The sequence below is a fragment of the Mixophyes fleayi genome, chromosome 3 (genome assembly GCF_038048845.1).
Source record: "Mixophyes fleayi isolate aMixFle1 chromosome 3, aMixFle1.hap1, whole genome shotgun sequence".
NCBI classification, from domain to species: Eukaryota; Metazoa; Chordata; class Amphibia; order Anura; family Limnodynastidae; genus Mixophyes; species Mixophyes fleayi.
The window spans coordinates 196,164,063-196,181,192 of NC_134404.1; the positions used below are offsets into that span (position 1 = coordinate 196,164,063).

Genomic DNA, 17,130 nt, shown 5'->3' on the forward strand with positions numbered 1-17,130 from the left:
TGTTTTTAGACCTTTGTCAGATGTTGCTATGGTATACTGAAGTAAAATTACAAGCATGTCATAAGTGTCAAAGGCTTTTTATGGACAATTACATTAAGTTTATGCAAAGAGTCAATATTTACAGTGTTGACCTCTGAAATTCGCCCTGGCATGCTGTCAATCAACTTCTGGGAGACATACTGACTGATGGCCGCTCAATCTTGCCTAATCAATGCTTGGAGTTTGTCAGAATTTGTGGGTTATTGTTTGTCCACCCGCCTCTTGAGGATTGACCACAAGTTCTCAAAGGGATTCAGGTCTGGGGAGTTTCCTGGCTCTGGATCCAAAATTTTGATGTTTTGATCCCTGAGCCACTTAGTTATCACTGTTGCCTTATGGCAAGGTGCTCCATCATGCTGGAAAAGGCATTGTTCGTCACCAAACTGTTCTTGGATCGTTGGGAGAAGTTGCTCTTAGAGGATGTTTTGGTACCATTCTTTATTCATGGCTGTGTTCCTAGGCAAAATTGTGAGTTAGCCCACTCCCTTGGCTGAGAAGCAACCCCACACATGAATGGTCTCAGGATGCTTTACTGTTGACATGACACAGGACTATGGTAGCGGTCACCTTTCCTTTTCCGAATAAGTGTTTTTCCAGATGCCCCAAACAATCTGAAAGGGGGGGATTCATCAGAGAAAATGAGTTTACCCCATTCCTCAGCAGTTCAATCCCTGTACATTTTGCAGAATATCAGTCTGTCCCTGATGTTTTTCCTGGAGACAAGTGGCTTCTATGCTGGCCTTCTTGACACCAGGCCATCCTCTAATCGTCTTCACCTCACTGTGCATACAGATGCACTCACACCTGCCTGCTGCCATTCCTGAGCAAGCTCTGCGCTGGTGATGCCCCGATCCCGCAGCTGAATCAACTTTAGGAGACTGTTCTGGTGCTTGCTGGACGTTTTTGAAGCCTTCTTCACAACTATTGAACTTCTCTTCTTGAAGTTCTTGATGATCCGATAAATGGTTGATTTAGGTGCAATCTTACAAGCAGCAATATCCTTGCCAGTGAAACCCTTTTTGTGCAAAGCAATGATGACTGCACATGTTTCCTTGCAGCTATCCATGGTTAACAGAGGAAGAACAATGAATTCAAGTACCACCCTCCTTTTAAAGCTTCCAGTCTGTTATTCTTACTCAATCAGCATGATAAAAGTGATCTCCAGTCTTGTGCTCGCCAACATTCTCAACTGTGCTTAGAAGAGAATTACAGACCTGATGTCAGCTGGTCCATTTGTGGAAGGCTTGAAATGCAGGGAAAATGTTGTTTTTGAGATAAAGTTCATTGTCATGGCAGAGAGGGACTTTAAAATGAATTGCAATTCATCTGATCACTCCATGACATTCTGGAGTATATGCAAATTGCCATCATAAAATCTGAGGCAGCAGACTTTGTGAAAAATATTTGTGTCATTCTCAAAACTTGTGGCCATGACTGTACACTTGCACCCACGTGCTAATAGCTGGAATTTTTATCTTTGCTTTGTTATTTATAAAGTCACACAGGGTGATAATCTCTACAGTAAGAATACAACCAATAGTGACACCATTCCACAGGACACATTACAAAAATAGACTTCCAATAACTTTATAGAATTATGTATACCTTATATATATAAAACACCATAAAGTAACTGTAGTACATATGTTTAAATGCCACCTGCAGAGCAGTATGATCATAAGAGCAGTATGATTATGCTTTGGAATGCCTCTCTGAGGTCTGTCTGCACTGTGCCCTCTACATGACATGCTGTAAGTCTGTGTGAAGTAGAGTGACTGTATCTGTGTCTGGCAGCCATTTGTGTTTGCCAACCAGGGCTTTTGTAAATGAGATAATGATTTGTTTCAGGATAGCTAAGAAAAATGCATACTTGAAACGTACTTGACTTGCTATTTAAAAAGAAAATAATTCTATATTGGGATTGCTGCGTTAACTGTGTGTCCATTTTTCATGTATGTGTTCATTTGAAGGGCTCAAACAGTTAATTGAGAGTAATATTTTCTCTGTTTAAGGACAATAGCTCCTTTAATCCTAGAGCGTTTATGTAAGTGAAGCTTTCTCACACAGTCCTTCCTGTTTTCTTTCCATAGCTCACAACTCATCCACTCATCCCATGTGGAAGAAGACAAATGAAAAAAAAAACAATCCGGTAAAAGAAGAAAAAAACATCACAGAGCCGGTTCCTTCAGAAGAAAATGATTTTGGTATGTATTGTACACTAGCACATGTATCGTTTTCATTGAAAAGAGATACTAATTCCTAGATAGTGATTTACTTATTTAAGCCTGTGTGGTTTCTACCACAAATATCTCAAAGGAATATTTTTTCCAAGACATAAGCCTTTTTTGGGAGCATATTTTTAACACTTTGCTTTTTGTACCATAATAGTACCTTCATTCTCCTCATAGAGGTGTAACAGTCAATATTCTAAGTTTTAAGGTGGAGTATAAATACTGGTCATCTTTTGACATTAATAGATTCCCAGTCGGGAACTGTAGAAGTCCCAAGGATGGAAGGCAATTGCCTTAGTATCTCTTGCAACAACAGTTGGCTCAGTCAAGTACAGATTAGGGACTATGTGCATGTGTGATATAGGTTTCATAATTCATGTAGTCTCCTCTCTGACTTTATTTTAGGATGGAAAATGATTGCTGTTCTTATCCCATTAGCACTGGTAGTGTGCGTGCTTGTATCGGTTCTCTGCATATGCATATCACGAAGGTATGGACACTTTATAATGAGCTAATATAAAATTAAATAGGGTTTATTGTAACGGCTGACTGGGTATATACTGCACATATGATGTAGTGGAATGACCTATGCCCAGCGCCATTGACTAGCTCAGGCCTAGAACATAATTAAGTTGTACTGAGTGAAGATATCTCCTGTCTAAAGCTGAGCACACACTACACTGTTTTCGTCCAATAATCGGCTCAAACAGCCGACATACGACCGCTCGTTCAAAAGTCGGGTCAGTGTGTGTACAGTGACACGATGGTCGAAAGTCTGCCCAAATGGACGATTATCGCCTCATTTGGTTGGTCGTACCGTTTAATATTTTCATTCCAATCTCGTTTCCGCTGTGTATTGTGTATAAACTTCCAATCAATCCACAACAGTGAGTACGAAATTACAGTCATTGCTCACAACAACATGGCGGTAAAAAGTCGCTAAAGGGACGTCCGCTCTTCCCTTTATCGTCCTAAACAAGGCTAGTGTGTATGCAGTCCATGGACCGAGCGATCAGATCATCGATCGCATGTAAAATCGCTCGGCATAAAAAGTTGGTTGAAATTTCTGTAGTGTGTACCCAGCTTTATGTACCTTGATGTGTCTCCACTTTATTGTCCTTTTGAAGAGTGACAAGGGCAAAGTAGAGACCTGTCCAGCCTTGCCGTTCTTTAGACAGATGTCGTATGAAGATGTTATCCCATGACAGGGTAGCGGAAGTTGATCTTGCCTTGGTACTTCTTGGTTTCACTAAGGATTGTGCTACTTGTCTCCCAAACAAGTAGCGCAGGGTGTCCAGATGGTATTTTTTGTTTTGTCTTTTGGGTTAAACTCGTTTTTTTATAAATCGGGTTTTGTAAGAAAACCTAGATTGTGAGGTAACACTAACCAATACAAGAGTATTAATCAATATGCATGTTTATTCCAATAATTAATGCAATAGATCACACATAGAGGTGATCTTGGCAATGGCAATCATATCTGAGAAAGCCAGCAGAAAATAAACAAAAAAAAGTCCCATTTCAGCAGTTATCTTACACACACACACAGTATGATCTGTGCCATTTTTATATGAGCATATTGTGGAGAATCTTACCTTCAATGTGACCTTGCAAAGAGCTGTTGCAATGCAAGAGAGACCTGCTTTTATACAATCCGTTATCCTTTACTTTTATGGGGTCCATGGACTTAATTGGAACCAGCATTGGTGGCTGTGGGGATGTTGCATATTGTATAGACTCTATTTTGCCCTAACAAGTTTGGAACCAGCCTAGTGTATCTCACAACCTGCCCCATTATCCTCTTCTATGCACTAAGCTTTTATCACTCATTTGTGAGAGGGGGGACTTTTTGCAGATATTCACAGATGTGCCATTTGTTTTCTAGCCAGAAAACAAAGCTGCATTACATTGTAAGTGTGCTGATCTTCCACAGTGTATTTATAGATATCCAGTTATACATACTAGTGGATTCTGGTATAATTTTAACACCATATATCTGCTCTATGGTATTTGTAACCCTCTACTAATAATTGGTCGTCTTTGGGCAGCTCCTTAGTGAGTGCATAAGAGAACCCAAATGCACATGGCCCCTTATACATCTATCCAACATTCTTATCCCAGCTCAATGTAGCTTCTCTGGTGCTTGCTAAACTCTATAATAAGTCCAAAGAGTCTGTGAGAGTAGTTTAATGATACTATCTTCAGGACTTCTAGAATCGGATTTGATCATCTGTTACATCTCCATCTAGGAGTGGGAAAATACAATGGCCTTTCCCTTGTTAGTTTTGGCCTGTCTCTATCCTTTTGACTGTTGTTTTTAACTCCAGTCCTCACGCATTACCGAGAGTGATACTGGGCCATTCCAAAACCTCCCATATATCTTACTATTAGTAGTTCCAGAGCGTTGGATCCATATGTGTATGTACAGAGCACACACTCTGGCAAGTGACTTTTAAAGAATGACTTAGATAAATATATATAATATATATAAATATGTATTTTTCTTATGATTGCTCATTTAACTTTGACTTATATTTTGTTTTTTGAAGAAGTAGATTGAAAACAGACGCCTACAAGACCGAGGAACAGAAAAGCGGTGAGCGAGGATTAAAAGGAGTTTTTCTTTCATTTAAGAAAGGGCATATGTAGTAAATATATATTTTTTTCATCTCTTGCAGGGTGCTGGAAGCAGCCCGAGCAACCATTTGTAACACAGCCACCACCAGAGTTTACTATCAGTTACAGTAGTGACCAGGAAGTGCTGCAGAAACTTGAGTTTGTCAAGTGTGACACAGAAGGTAGGAAACAAGTTTGTCTGAATGTTTTCCCTGCACAGTATTAAACTGTGATTTTTTTTCCCCCCCCTCCCACCTGTATTTCTCTGGAAGCTTAACATACTCAATATGCCTGGGCATGAATTGCACACCCTGCATACTTCCACCTGAGCACCTCCTGCTCAGCCTAGCATGCTGCTTCCTTACATCTAACAAGGAGAGCGTGCACAGAGGTGGTACTGATAGGTCAAAGAATGGTAGATTCTAATCACCTGTAATGTTTGTAATGGTAACTCTGATCTATTTACAGTACAGGAATACTGAGGTCTTTCTAAACATAGGGAAAAAAAGTAGATTTTATAGTGCATCATCTTTGCATTGTTTTCAATGTTTCTGTGGGATGGGGGAAGTTGACTCCTTTTTGTATAGACCAAGCACTAATATGCAAGACAATAATTGCACAGTTCTTATGGTTACAATTGTGTACTTGTCTCTGCAGGGGTGTTGGCTTTCGTGAATTGTAATTAATTGTAATTAAATTTCAGTGGGGAAGTATACATTTTAATGGAGAAATCTAAGGGCTAGATTTACTAAGCTGCAGGTTTGAAAAAGTGGGGATGTTGCCTATAGCAACCAATCAGATTCTAGCTGTCATTTTGTAGAAGGTACTAAATAAATGAAAGCTAGAAACTGATTGGTTGCTATAGGCAACATCCCCACTTTTTCAAACTCGCAGCTTAGTAAATCTAGCCCTAAGTCCTTTAGTGAGTTTTCATTGTGAAATATTCTTGATGTTGGGTTGTTGCTATTATAGGGTTAGATGAGAACAGAGTTGATAGGTCACTTACCACACTTATATTACAAGGTGCAGATTCCAGATAGACCTTGATTCTTGTTTTTAGGTCCCAGCCTGCAGAGCTTACAGATTGGGGGACAATCGAGATATGTTATTGATGGATTTAGCTATAGGCTACAAGGCAATATAGATTTGTCTCTCATAACAATTAAATTTAATTTTTACATTATGAGCTTCTCTGATGGACGCACAGCTTTCAGTAACTGATCTTCATACTAAAATCACTCTCAGGAAAAATAAAATAATGTTGGCTCTAGCAAAAATGTTCCTAGCCACATATGTACGGTCGATGCCGACTGGAATTAAATGTTAATCATAAAAGTGGATCATGATAGTCACATAGCTAATCCACAGCAATTCCCATATAGCAAGTACACTAATGGTTTATATGGAAGACATTGACCACAGCTCAGGCACATACATGACCTAAAATGTGCGTTTGTATTTAAATGTCTTATTCACCAATATAATATTATTTTTCTTTTAAAGAAATGTATCGGAACTGAAGATATGTTAGGGTTGAGAGCTCCATAACATGGGCGCATACAGTCTCAAACATGGGACTTTTTTCACTATATTTGTGAATATTATTAGATGCTTTTTCAACTGTAATCAAATAGTGTACGTAGCACAGAAAAGTAATTTAATGTATTTTACATGTCTCCTATGACAGTGGTGCCATCTTGTGGTCATTTACTGGTAAAACCAGTAACAAGGACTGTTTATAAACAACCTTCTACATGCACATGATATATAATAATCAACATTTATATAGAGCCAGCAAATTCCTTAGTGCTTTACAATTGGGGACAAACACAGTAATAAACAATATAACAATAATGTCCTAAAAGATGCTTTCGCTGGAAAAATGTGTTTATTTTCAATGCTTTTATTTTTGTAACATTGATTAATAGACACAAGCCCCTGTATGTAAGGGTTGTGTGTCTAATTGCTTAAAAAATGTGTACATTAATATATTGTACATATGTCACTGTTTGCACAGTATTTGCCAGAGCCATGCAAAACAAGCAGATCTTATACTAGATTATCGTGTGCTGCATTTTGTTTCATTCCTTAATTTGCCTGGCCTTGATCAAGTAAGCAACAACAACATTGGCAGCTAATTTCTTTTCTTCCAACAGCAGGGTATTACCTGCAATCTGGGAAGTCTGCATTCCTTAGAGCTATAATTAAACTGAAAGATACACATCTTATGATGTCTTGTGCCATTAACTGACATAACAGTAGAAATCAATAGGATTTTTATCAGCCATGTTGGTCAAAAATGCAGTCAGGAAATGACCAATATAAGCTATGTGTGTAGTCTTCTTCTGAGTGCAGGAACAGGCCCCAGTGGTTCCAGGAGTGACATCATGGCCAGAGCACTGATTAGCTGGATCTTGTCCAGGTTAGACTGTTGCCACATATATAAAATAGCATTTTAATGGAGCTTGAAATGTTACATGTTAAACTTTAACATTTAAAGCAACAAGATTGTAAATTGGAACAATATAGGTAATACTGGTGGGTAAAGATGGACTGTCCTTGCACATCTAAGAATTCTCGTGAGCTTGTAAAAAAATTCAGTCCTCCCAAATCAAAAGCCTGTTGTCTATTGTGTAGATTAGGGGCACGGTTTTCCATTATTTTGATCTCTTGAATGGTAGAAAACCATTGAGGGAATGTTAGCCGACCTCCAGTGTCTATGAATTAAACATTTGGGCTGCATTAAGGTGTTGTTGTTGTTTAGTATTATTATTTATTATTTTATTTTTATTTTTTTAGTAGAATGTTGGCCCAATTTAAAATGGGTTTCCTGTAGTTGATTGTTGGCTAGGAGTCGAAGGATGTTTTTGACCTCTCCTCTGGGGGGTTGAGTGTAGTAAACTTGACATTAGACCTCATGTCGGCAGTTGAGATTTAGAACTAGTTTATGTAAGTTAAATGCCTCACCAGGGGAAAGAGGAAGTGTTTGCTGGGTGGGTTGGAAGGGTAGTTAAGGAATCAACCCAACTCTCACTTTAGGTCGTGGTTTAGGGCGAGAGCAGCAACTGAGTGCACTATGGAACCATTTGGGTGATAGATGCAATAGATAGTAAAGTGAGAGGCACCTATATCTATGGGGAGAACAAGGAAAGGCACAATCATTGTTGGATATAGGCATCTGGGGGACCCAAAAGTTGTACTAAACGAAAAAAAAAAGGATATCTGTATTGGGTTATATGTATACGTCTATGAAAAGGGGAGGGGGTGGAAGACTAATGCTAGTTAGCAGTAGAGGCCGGTAGGGCAGTCACAATGTTTTTTTAATAAATATATTATGTACTAATTTATTATATTCAACACCTATACTATTTAGAACAATTGTATTTGTAGCAGGATGCCACCTTAAGGATCCTGAAGACACTGTGTAAAAGCCTCTGTTTTGATGGTATGAATGGCTAACTTTTTTTCTGCAATAATATATTTATTTGAATATTAAGAATTAAGATTTTTTTCCACCCAGCATTGTTGTCTGTATGTCATTTTTTTTCCTTCCCTGACCTTGAAAATGTATCAATGCATAACAGGTTTTGCTCAGTTTCCACTATGTTATATGCTGTCGATTTACATCAGTCTTTCTTTGTGTGTTTAGATTACCAGCAGTCCCTTATGATTGGCACTGGAACAGTGACAAGGAAGGGATCCACCTTCAAGCCCATTGACGCTGATTTCAAAGATGCACTTTGTAGCCAGGAAATCGAAAACCACTATGACTGCCCTCTCAGGACCAATGAATATGCATTGCCTCTCACATACCCTGAGCCGGAATATGCCACTCCCATCATTGAACGCCATATAATGCGAGAATGTACATTCTCACCGGAGTCAGGTTACAATGTCCCTGTGGTATCTCTGGACCACAAGCATTCATTCTCTGCTGTCAGTTTTCCAGCTTCTTCCAGTGCTGAGAACAGTGGTGGAGACTACCAAACACCCCACAGAATGCACATAGAGGAGTGCGAATATGATTGCCCCAGAGCCATTAGTACATGGTCTACTGAGGACAGTGGTGATTATCAGAAGCCGCAGTTCTGCACTTTAGTGGCAGATGGCTACTCCTCTCCGAGGGACTGTTTGAAGCCTATAAATCAGACTGCCATAACTGCTCTCTTATGACTGGGTTAAAGGTGCTACATGTATGATCAGCCTCATACATGAATGTTACTGCACAGCTGCTGGACATTAATGTTGTTTACATTATTATGATAGAATTTATTTTGAAGTTTTTGAGGTTGTCATGTGACTTTAGTAAACAAGCTGCATATGGTGGTTTGGGTACAATACCAGAGTTCCCAGTTACGTTGTGAAACGTGCAATGTGTACAGAATATATTTAAGAGAAACGCAACTACTTTAACTCTCTCTCTTCTATTCAGACTGAATGCCTTACTTGACCTTCATGTAGCCAGTATACCTCAGACATGGCTACTCTTTTCTGGTGCTTTTTTTATTCAATGTTGTTAATTATCACTGTGAATGTTTAACATGTAACTCACCTTAATTTATATTGCCTGTAAAACAGGAACTGATGGGCACAGTGCTAATACATTGTATCTGTATCTACAGAGACTCCAGTCCTGCCTGCATCATCTGAGATAACTGCCTCATGTTTATATGCACCTAAATTCATAAACACGATATTGGGTTGGAGGGCACAGAGCTAAGTCCCATCACACTTGGTCATATGTGCTATCAGTTACCCAAGAGACCGCTGCATATTAATGCTGTTACAAAAATATGCCTTGTTCTTGGACCTGTGGGAAACCTCCTCTCATATATATGAAAAGTTGAGGTGATGTGTTCAAAAACCACCTTCCTGCATACACTATGGGCAGCCATTTTGTGGGCCGAGCCACTATTCATATGGATGTAAGAGCCAGTGCCTCATGAATATTGGGCGTGGAGTGTCTTGTTGATAATGGCTACATGTTGTTGAATATTGGTTTAGGCCACAAAATGTCTACCTCTCGTATGCTGCCAATATTTTTCCCCAAAGTAATATAAATTGTAGTCCAGTCAAAATTGGTGTATACAATTTTCCTTCATTACATTGTGCTGCACAACTAAAAAATTTTTTTAAAGAGTACTTAACTAGCCAGAGGATAAACATGCGGTTACTGCTCTTATTATAGAAAAAAATATTTCTTTTTATTATTACTTTTTATTTTATTATTACTTTTTTTTTATTATTGTACATAACATATCTGAAAATCAGTGTTCTATTGCAATTTTACAAGGTGGACAAAACCTTCAGTGCATTCTTTGGCTGGACCAAAGGACAAGATTAATCTCAGGTAACTGGTTAAAGAAAGACCAGACATATACTTCTAAATCAAATGCTAGATCGCTAGGGTGGATACACATGGCTGCTTGATTTGCATTGTGGTACATTTTCACTTAAGCTGTAGTCACCACAGTTTGAATAAATTTTTGTTAAAATTAAGATAGATCTCTACAGCCAATGAGATTGCCTGTACACTATTTTCGAATGTTCTGTCAAGTTTTTGAAAATGCTTCTGTGTGTACTGATAATCCCATTTATTGATCTCTGCTTACCAGCTGTAGTGACTGCAGCGTGAATAGAAAGTATCATGGGTACAAAATGAGGACTGTGTGTGTACCATAAGAGCTGGGGGATTTTTTTTTTTGTTGTGTTTCTTTTTGTGAGTTGAAATATTTTTTATTTTTTTATATTACCGATTTGTTAGGTGGCAACTGAATAAATTAATGCTGTTTTTATTTTTTGACATAAAAGCATTCATACTTCATATTTTCCATGTCATTGTGGGGGCTTTAGTTCTAAAACTTTTTTTTTTTTTTTTTTTTTCAACAAATTGTTATGTAAAATTAGATTTATCCAATACAGGCAATTCATTACTTTAATAAATGCATGGTTTTGGTTATATTCTTTATGTCCCTACATTTTGGGTTGGTTGATTTTTGGGTAGATTTTTTGTTTTTTCTTGAACAATATCATTTTATAGCCTAGAGATATCACTGTTGATGTCTAAGGAATGACTCTTGTCAGTGACCAGGCCTTTGTATATCAATAGCAAGAAAGGTAACCTGCAGACTGATGTTACACTTTATGACTGGTACAATGGTAAGTGATTGGATCAGTTGGAATAGCCTACAGCAGAGGTATCCAAACTTACTCCTCAAGGGTTACCCACAGTTCATGTTTTCAGGATTTCTTTAATCATGCACAGGTTAGTTATTCTATTTGGCTGGGTCAGTAATTATCCCACATATTTCTACAGACAGAAAACATGACCAGTTGGTAGCCCTTAAGGGACTGGGTTTGAGCACCTCTGGCCTACAACATACCCTTCCATTGCTTGTTAAAATCTACCTAAATAAAATCAATGTATTTTTTTTTTATTTTTAATGCCTTTGAGCAATGTATGTTATCCCGCTAGACTGTATAATTGCACACCACATAGTGGAAAGTTGATCGTTTTTTTTTTGGGGGGGGGGCTGTGCTCAGAACAGATAGTGGGAATATAGTAAGTATTTACCTTGGATAAGAGTTTGTGATTATTGGTACTGACTTTTTTCCAGTCGGCTCCATATTTGGACAGATGAATGTGTTCAGTAGCCTGTTTTAGTGCTTCAAAAGTACCATGTTGCATGTAGGCAACATCGTCTGGACATCTATTTAAAAATTACCATGCAGCATTGTTTGAATTGGAGTTGTGGTGTTTGATACATGTTTGTAAAGTAGCAATTAGATACTGCCATTTACACCCATTCCAATATAGCCATGAAGCAAGTGTATTACTTAATACATATATCCTGTTTCAAACTGCTAGCCTGGCAATAACTGTCACCTTTGTGGTTCCGCAATACCTGAAGTTCCAAATATTGATCATCCAATGTGTACATCATAAACCAGAATGAAAAAAGAAAGTACATTGACACATAAATACAGAACACACAAACAGGTTTTTCTGTTGGCTGTGCTGTCTATCTCCACACTGTTGGTCTCATTTGAATTGGGCATACATAAAATGTTGTGGGGTACACTACACATGCGTACCAAAACGCATCTGTATCAAAATTTGTGCATATTGTATATTTACAGCACCTTACGCTTGAAGAGACGGGGCAGGTAAGCATAAATTGAGTTTAGAAAAGGCGTCTACATGCAAGTGAATCTGGATATTATCCCCTGATGAGACTGATGCTTCTTAGGAAGGGTATCTTTTGTGGTTACTAGAGGCCTGGTGTAAACATGACACCAGCATCACTACTTAGCTGCTTGTGATTGGTTGCTTACATATTGACCCCTCCAACTCCAGCGCTTCATTCAATAACATTGCGCCTACCAGTTATCAAGTTGCGACCGTCTATTCCAATTACTTGTCATTTCATTTTGGGCTACTGCAGGAAAGAAGATTATAATAGGATTTTTAAAGCTGTAAAAGACGGATGTGGGAGGTGTACTAATCATTAATTTAAATAAGACAAAAATCATAGTTGCAATAACTCATATGTTAATAGAATCAAACTATTAATCCAAGCTAGAATAAAAGACCCAAACTCAAAGAAAAGTCTTTTTCCCGAATGGTGACTGTTAAGTGGCCATATTGTATTACCAGCTTTACTGGAGTACAATGTGTCATAAATGTAATCTGTTAGAATTGCAGTGAAAACTTGTTTCTGACGGTGATATTTCTGTGAAATATGAAACCATTTCATTTCCATGTCGCAGTATTTGGATTAATTTAAAGAGTGTACTGTTTTAATAAATGTGATGGACTGTCAAAGCTGCTGTTTTGTTCATATAATGGCAGCATCTATTTAGTAATTATTATCAATAAGTGGGATGAACTCAATATAGAAATTTTACTGGTTCTACCTAAGGAAGAGGCTAAAGATGTGCGTGTATATTTGTGTAGTGGCTGATTTGAATCTGGTGGACAGTTGTCACCAGTGAAATGATTATTTTATTGGATTATTGTTCTTCAGAAAAGGTTACTGACCACATACAAAAAATGTCCCCCTAGACAGAAAAGAAAGTTTTGACCTGGAAGTATTTAACGCAAGCTTTGTGTCTTATAAATCTTCCCCCAATATTAAGAACGACACAGAGAGAAAAACACTCAACAATTTTTCTATTTCCATTTATCCATCCATGGCAACAGATACTTATTTTTGTAACCATGTAGGTACTTTACTTCTGGATTGGAAGAACTACATCATGTAGTATTTCTCTGCCGTTTAGCATTTGCTGGTGCATCAAGTGTTTTATGTTTATAGAGGGTATTTAGCAAACCCCATCTTGCTGCTTTGAGTAACTTTTTCTACCTAGAAGGAAGATCTAGTAGAGTGTGCATTCAGAACCCTTGGAGCCTCCTTCCCTCTTACGTTGTGCGTTAACACAATATAATCTCTCAGCCACCTTGCCAAGTTTTCTTTATTCCATCTGGCAGAACTAACATTCTTTTAGTCCACCTGATTATTTTGGTTCTGGCTAGAGAACTGTAAGAGCGCTTTTCCTAATTTCTGGTATGTAAATCCTTTCCTTAGAGCAGGGGTAGACTGGACAGGGGGCATCTGCTCCCCGGGCTGGTCCCATAGAGGACTATCTTGGGCTGGGTCAATGGGCCACCAGCATTTTTTGTCCTTTATAATAAGCTGCTGATTTGAGTCTTGCCCCCACGGCTGAACTTTGCCAGCCCTCCCCTACCTTAGAGTCTAACGGATTGAAACCAAAAGCAGAAAGTATAAGTTCCTGATCCTAGGAATAGATTCTTTGGACTATTTATCCCCAAAAAATTAAATAAGGCTCCTGGAATGAAGTTCTCCAATTCATCTGGTGATGGATCTTCTGTTAATGCAGCAAGGCTTTAGATCCCATCATCATCATCATCCTCATTAGGTATTTATATAGCGCTACTAATTCCGCAGCGCTGTACAGAGAACTCACTCACATCAGTCCCTGCCCCATCAGAGCTTACAGTCTAAATTCCCTAACACACACACACACAGATATACAGACAGACATAGAGACTAGGGTCAATTTGATAGCAGCCAAATAACCTACTAGTATGTTTTTGGAGTGTGGGAGGAAACCGGAGCACCTGGAGGAAACCCACGCAAACACGGGGAGAACATACAAACTCCACACAGATAAGGCAATGGTTGGGAATCAAACTCATGACCTTAGTGCTGTGAGGCAGAAGTGCTAACCACTGAGTCACCGTGCTGCCCATGCGGCTACAACAGATTTTACCTGATTAGTTGTGGGAATCATGTTGCGAATTTATATCATGCCAAATAAGGAAGGCAATTAGTTCTGTAACTTGGACTTTTACGAGATTTAAGCTGTATGAAGGGGTGATGTTGAGGGCTTTGTAGGTAAGAAATTAGTGAAATCAAGGTGTGCTTTTTTTAAATTGATGAAATGTGTACAAGTGAATAAAATAATTTGAAAAAGTGTAGCCAGGACAATTTAAGACCACGCCTTTTTCAAAGCATGCAGGACCTGAAGGGAGTTGTCTGACTCTAAAAAAACAAACAAACTAGAAATTAGTAAAAACACTAACATACTCACATACTTTATAGGTAGGGGTAAGTAATTTGGATTCTGGAGAACACAGAAAGCCAATCTAGGGATTTGCAAAATGGTGTCGCAAATGTTGAGAGTGGAAGATCAGTCTTACAGCAGCATTTAGGATAGATTGAAGTGGAGAAGCATGCGTTTCAGGAATGCCAGATAGCAAGAGGTTGCAATAGTCAAGACAGAAGATAAGAGAATGGCGAACAGTTTTTATAGCAGGTTGGTAAGAAATGGGTGTATTCTGGCAATGTTTTTAGTTGACAGGACTAGAAGAGAGTCTGGATGTCAGGAATAAAGCAGCATTTTTAGGGGTGATGATGACTGGCAGAAGGGAAAAGAAGTTCTGTTTGACATGTTGAGCTTTATGAGCATGGGGATATCCAGGTAGGGGTCGCAGAAACATAGTTGGTTACACGAGATAGTACAGAAGGAAATAGCGGTCAGATTTGGGTGTCTTCAGCATCGGTGGTAGTCACTTTCACGATAGTGAGTACACTGCCCTTTAAAATGCAAAGACTGACACCCCGACAGGACACAAAAAGCGACTTACTATTACACTGACACAGTAACTTCTAGACCCATCTGTTCCAGACAGTTGAAAATTACGTAATTGTAAAACGCGACTGTAAAATGTAGATTTAAAGCGGCTGTTCAGCGCTGGGCTGGAATCCATAGGGAGTGGGGTCTGCCGAAAAAAACGAGCGCCGCCTCCCCCTCTAGGGACACCCAGCCCAGTGCCGATAGCACTAGGGCTCTTCCTACACCTCTGTAGGACTTGCATTTTTTAATGCAAGTTCAAAGCATACAACTGTTAAAAAAAACAAAAAGAAAACCTCTCTGTGAATCCACATACATTTGCAGTCATAATGGACTGGCTTTTGGCTTTAGCTATCCATGTCACCATACTGTAAAGTCCTTTCATCGCTATGGGCGTGCATTGTGTGTATATCTACTAGAGGTTAAGAATAGTAGATACACCAGTCTTTGGGCAATTCTGAGATTTTTATTTTTTTCTCTTCCTCTCCCCACTGGACTATAACAGATCAAGACAGAAGAAAATATTTTGTTTCACATTAGACTACAGTGGATCAAGACCATTTTTTTTTCTTTTTTTATGTTCTGCTTAATAAACTTGTACCCAAGGGATTTGAGAGCATTTTATTTAAATTTACTTTGTCTGTGTGGTTTTATTTTCTTTCCTAAAGCTGGGTACACAATACACAGTTTTCATCCAATAATCGGCTAAATCAGCCGACATACGACCACTCGGTCAAAAGTCGGGTCAGTGTGTGCAGTGACACGACGGTCGAAAGTCTGCCCAAATGGACGATTGTCGCCTCATTTGGTTGGTCGTACCGTTTAATATTTTCGTTCTAATCTTGTTTCCGCTGTGTAGTGTATAAACTTCAGACCGATCCACAACAGTGAGTATGAAATTACAGTCATTGCTCACGACAACATGGCTGTAAAAAAAGTCACTAAAGGGACGTTCGCTCTTCCCTTTATCGTCCTAAACAAGGCTAGTGTGTATGCAGTCCATGGACCGAGCGATCGGAACATTGATCGCATGTAAAATCGTTCGGCATAAAAAGTTGGTTGAAATTTCTGTAGTGTGTTACATACCCACAGCTCAAGGTCAGGTGATAGCACTAATAGTGTAGTAGTAGTAGTAGTCCATTACACATAAAACAGTTAAAACACAGTTAACATTTATCTCGAACAAGCAGAACACTGGGAATTTATCACAAGTACTTTTGTTTACAGATTTCTTCTTAGCAGGCAGAACCATGTCAACATGAAGTCCCCAGATTATCCTGCATTTGTCCACAATGGAAGTGCTTCACACCAACATGTATTAGTAATCAGATGATTGAGCCCAGGACCAATAATGCTAGTGCACATGGGAGAACAGTTTTAAATATGCACTTAAATTACCATCAGATCTACAAAATTGCAGATCAGGAAGAAAACAAAAAAAGAAAGATTTAAACCTGCAGGGTATGTAAACACTGGTTCCTAACTAATTATTTTTTTTTTTAACCATAATTTGTTTACCAACATATGATATTCTTCATAGAGGATGTTTTAATGCCATAGATTTTAAACTTGTGAGCAAGGCCCTCTTACCTCTGTTTGTCTGTATTACCCAGTATTGCTTTATTACTGTGTTTGTTCCCAATTGTAAAGGAATTTGCTGGCGTTCTATAAATAAATGTTGATGATTATTTGCATCAGTCCCTGCCCCAGTAGAGATTAGTTTAAATCATGTACCACACATGCACACCAGTTTGGAAACTTGACCAAACATTGGATTATACAACCGCCACACAGAAAGTACATTGTGCTAATCGCTGTCCATACTTCCCAATCATGTAATATAAATGACTACAAAAGACAATATATGCAATAATGCATCTAGTTGGTTTAATACATTCTATTGGATTACATCCCGTCTTCTATTGCTGAGCTTTGCTTAATACTCCCCTCACATTACTTACAGTTTTCAGTAGGAATACACTATTTATTGTGGGTCCTTTTTATACAACATCTCACACAAGGCTAGAGTGTACAATAATTACACACCATGTAATTACAAGCTATACATAAAGAGTAGGACCATTCA

The 17,130-nt window shown here is 38.6% G+C and overlaps 1 protein-coding gene across 1 annotated transcript in view; it reads left to right on the plus strand.

Annotated features, from left to right (window-relative positions):
- Positions 1-14,015, plus strand: part of DCBLD1 (discoidin, CUB and LCCL domain containing 1) — a 66,337-nt gene extending 52,322 nt beyond the window's left edge. Inside the window, exons 11-15 of the mRNA XM_075202972.1 lie at positions 2,130-2,243; positions 2,676-2,760; positions 4,820-4,866; positions 4,949-5,068; positions 8,536-14,015. Coding sequence (XP_075059073.1) covers positions 2,130-2,243; positions 2,676-2,760; positions 4,820-4,866; positions 4,949-5,068; positions 8,536-9,059 — 890 coding nt within the window. The 3' untranslated portion in view covers positions 9,060-14,015. The remainder of the gene's footprint in view (positions 1-2,129; positions 2,244-2,675; positions 2,761-4,819; positions 4,867-4,948; positions 5,069-8,535) is intronic.
- Positions 14,016-17,130: the final 3,115 nt, after the last annotated feature.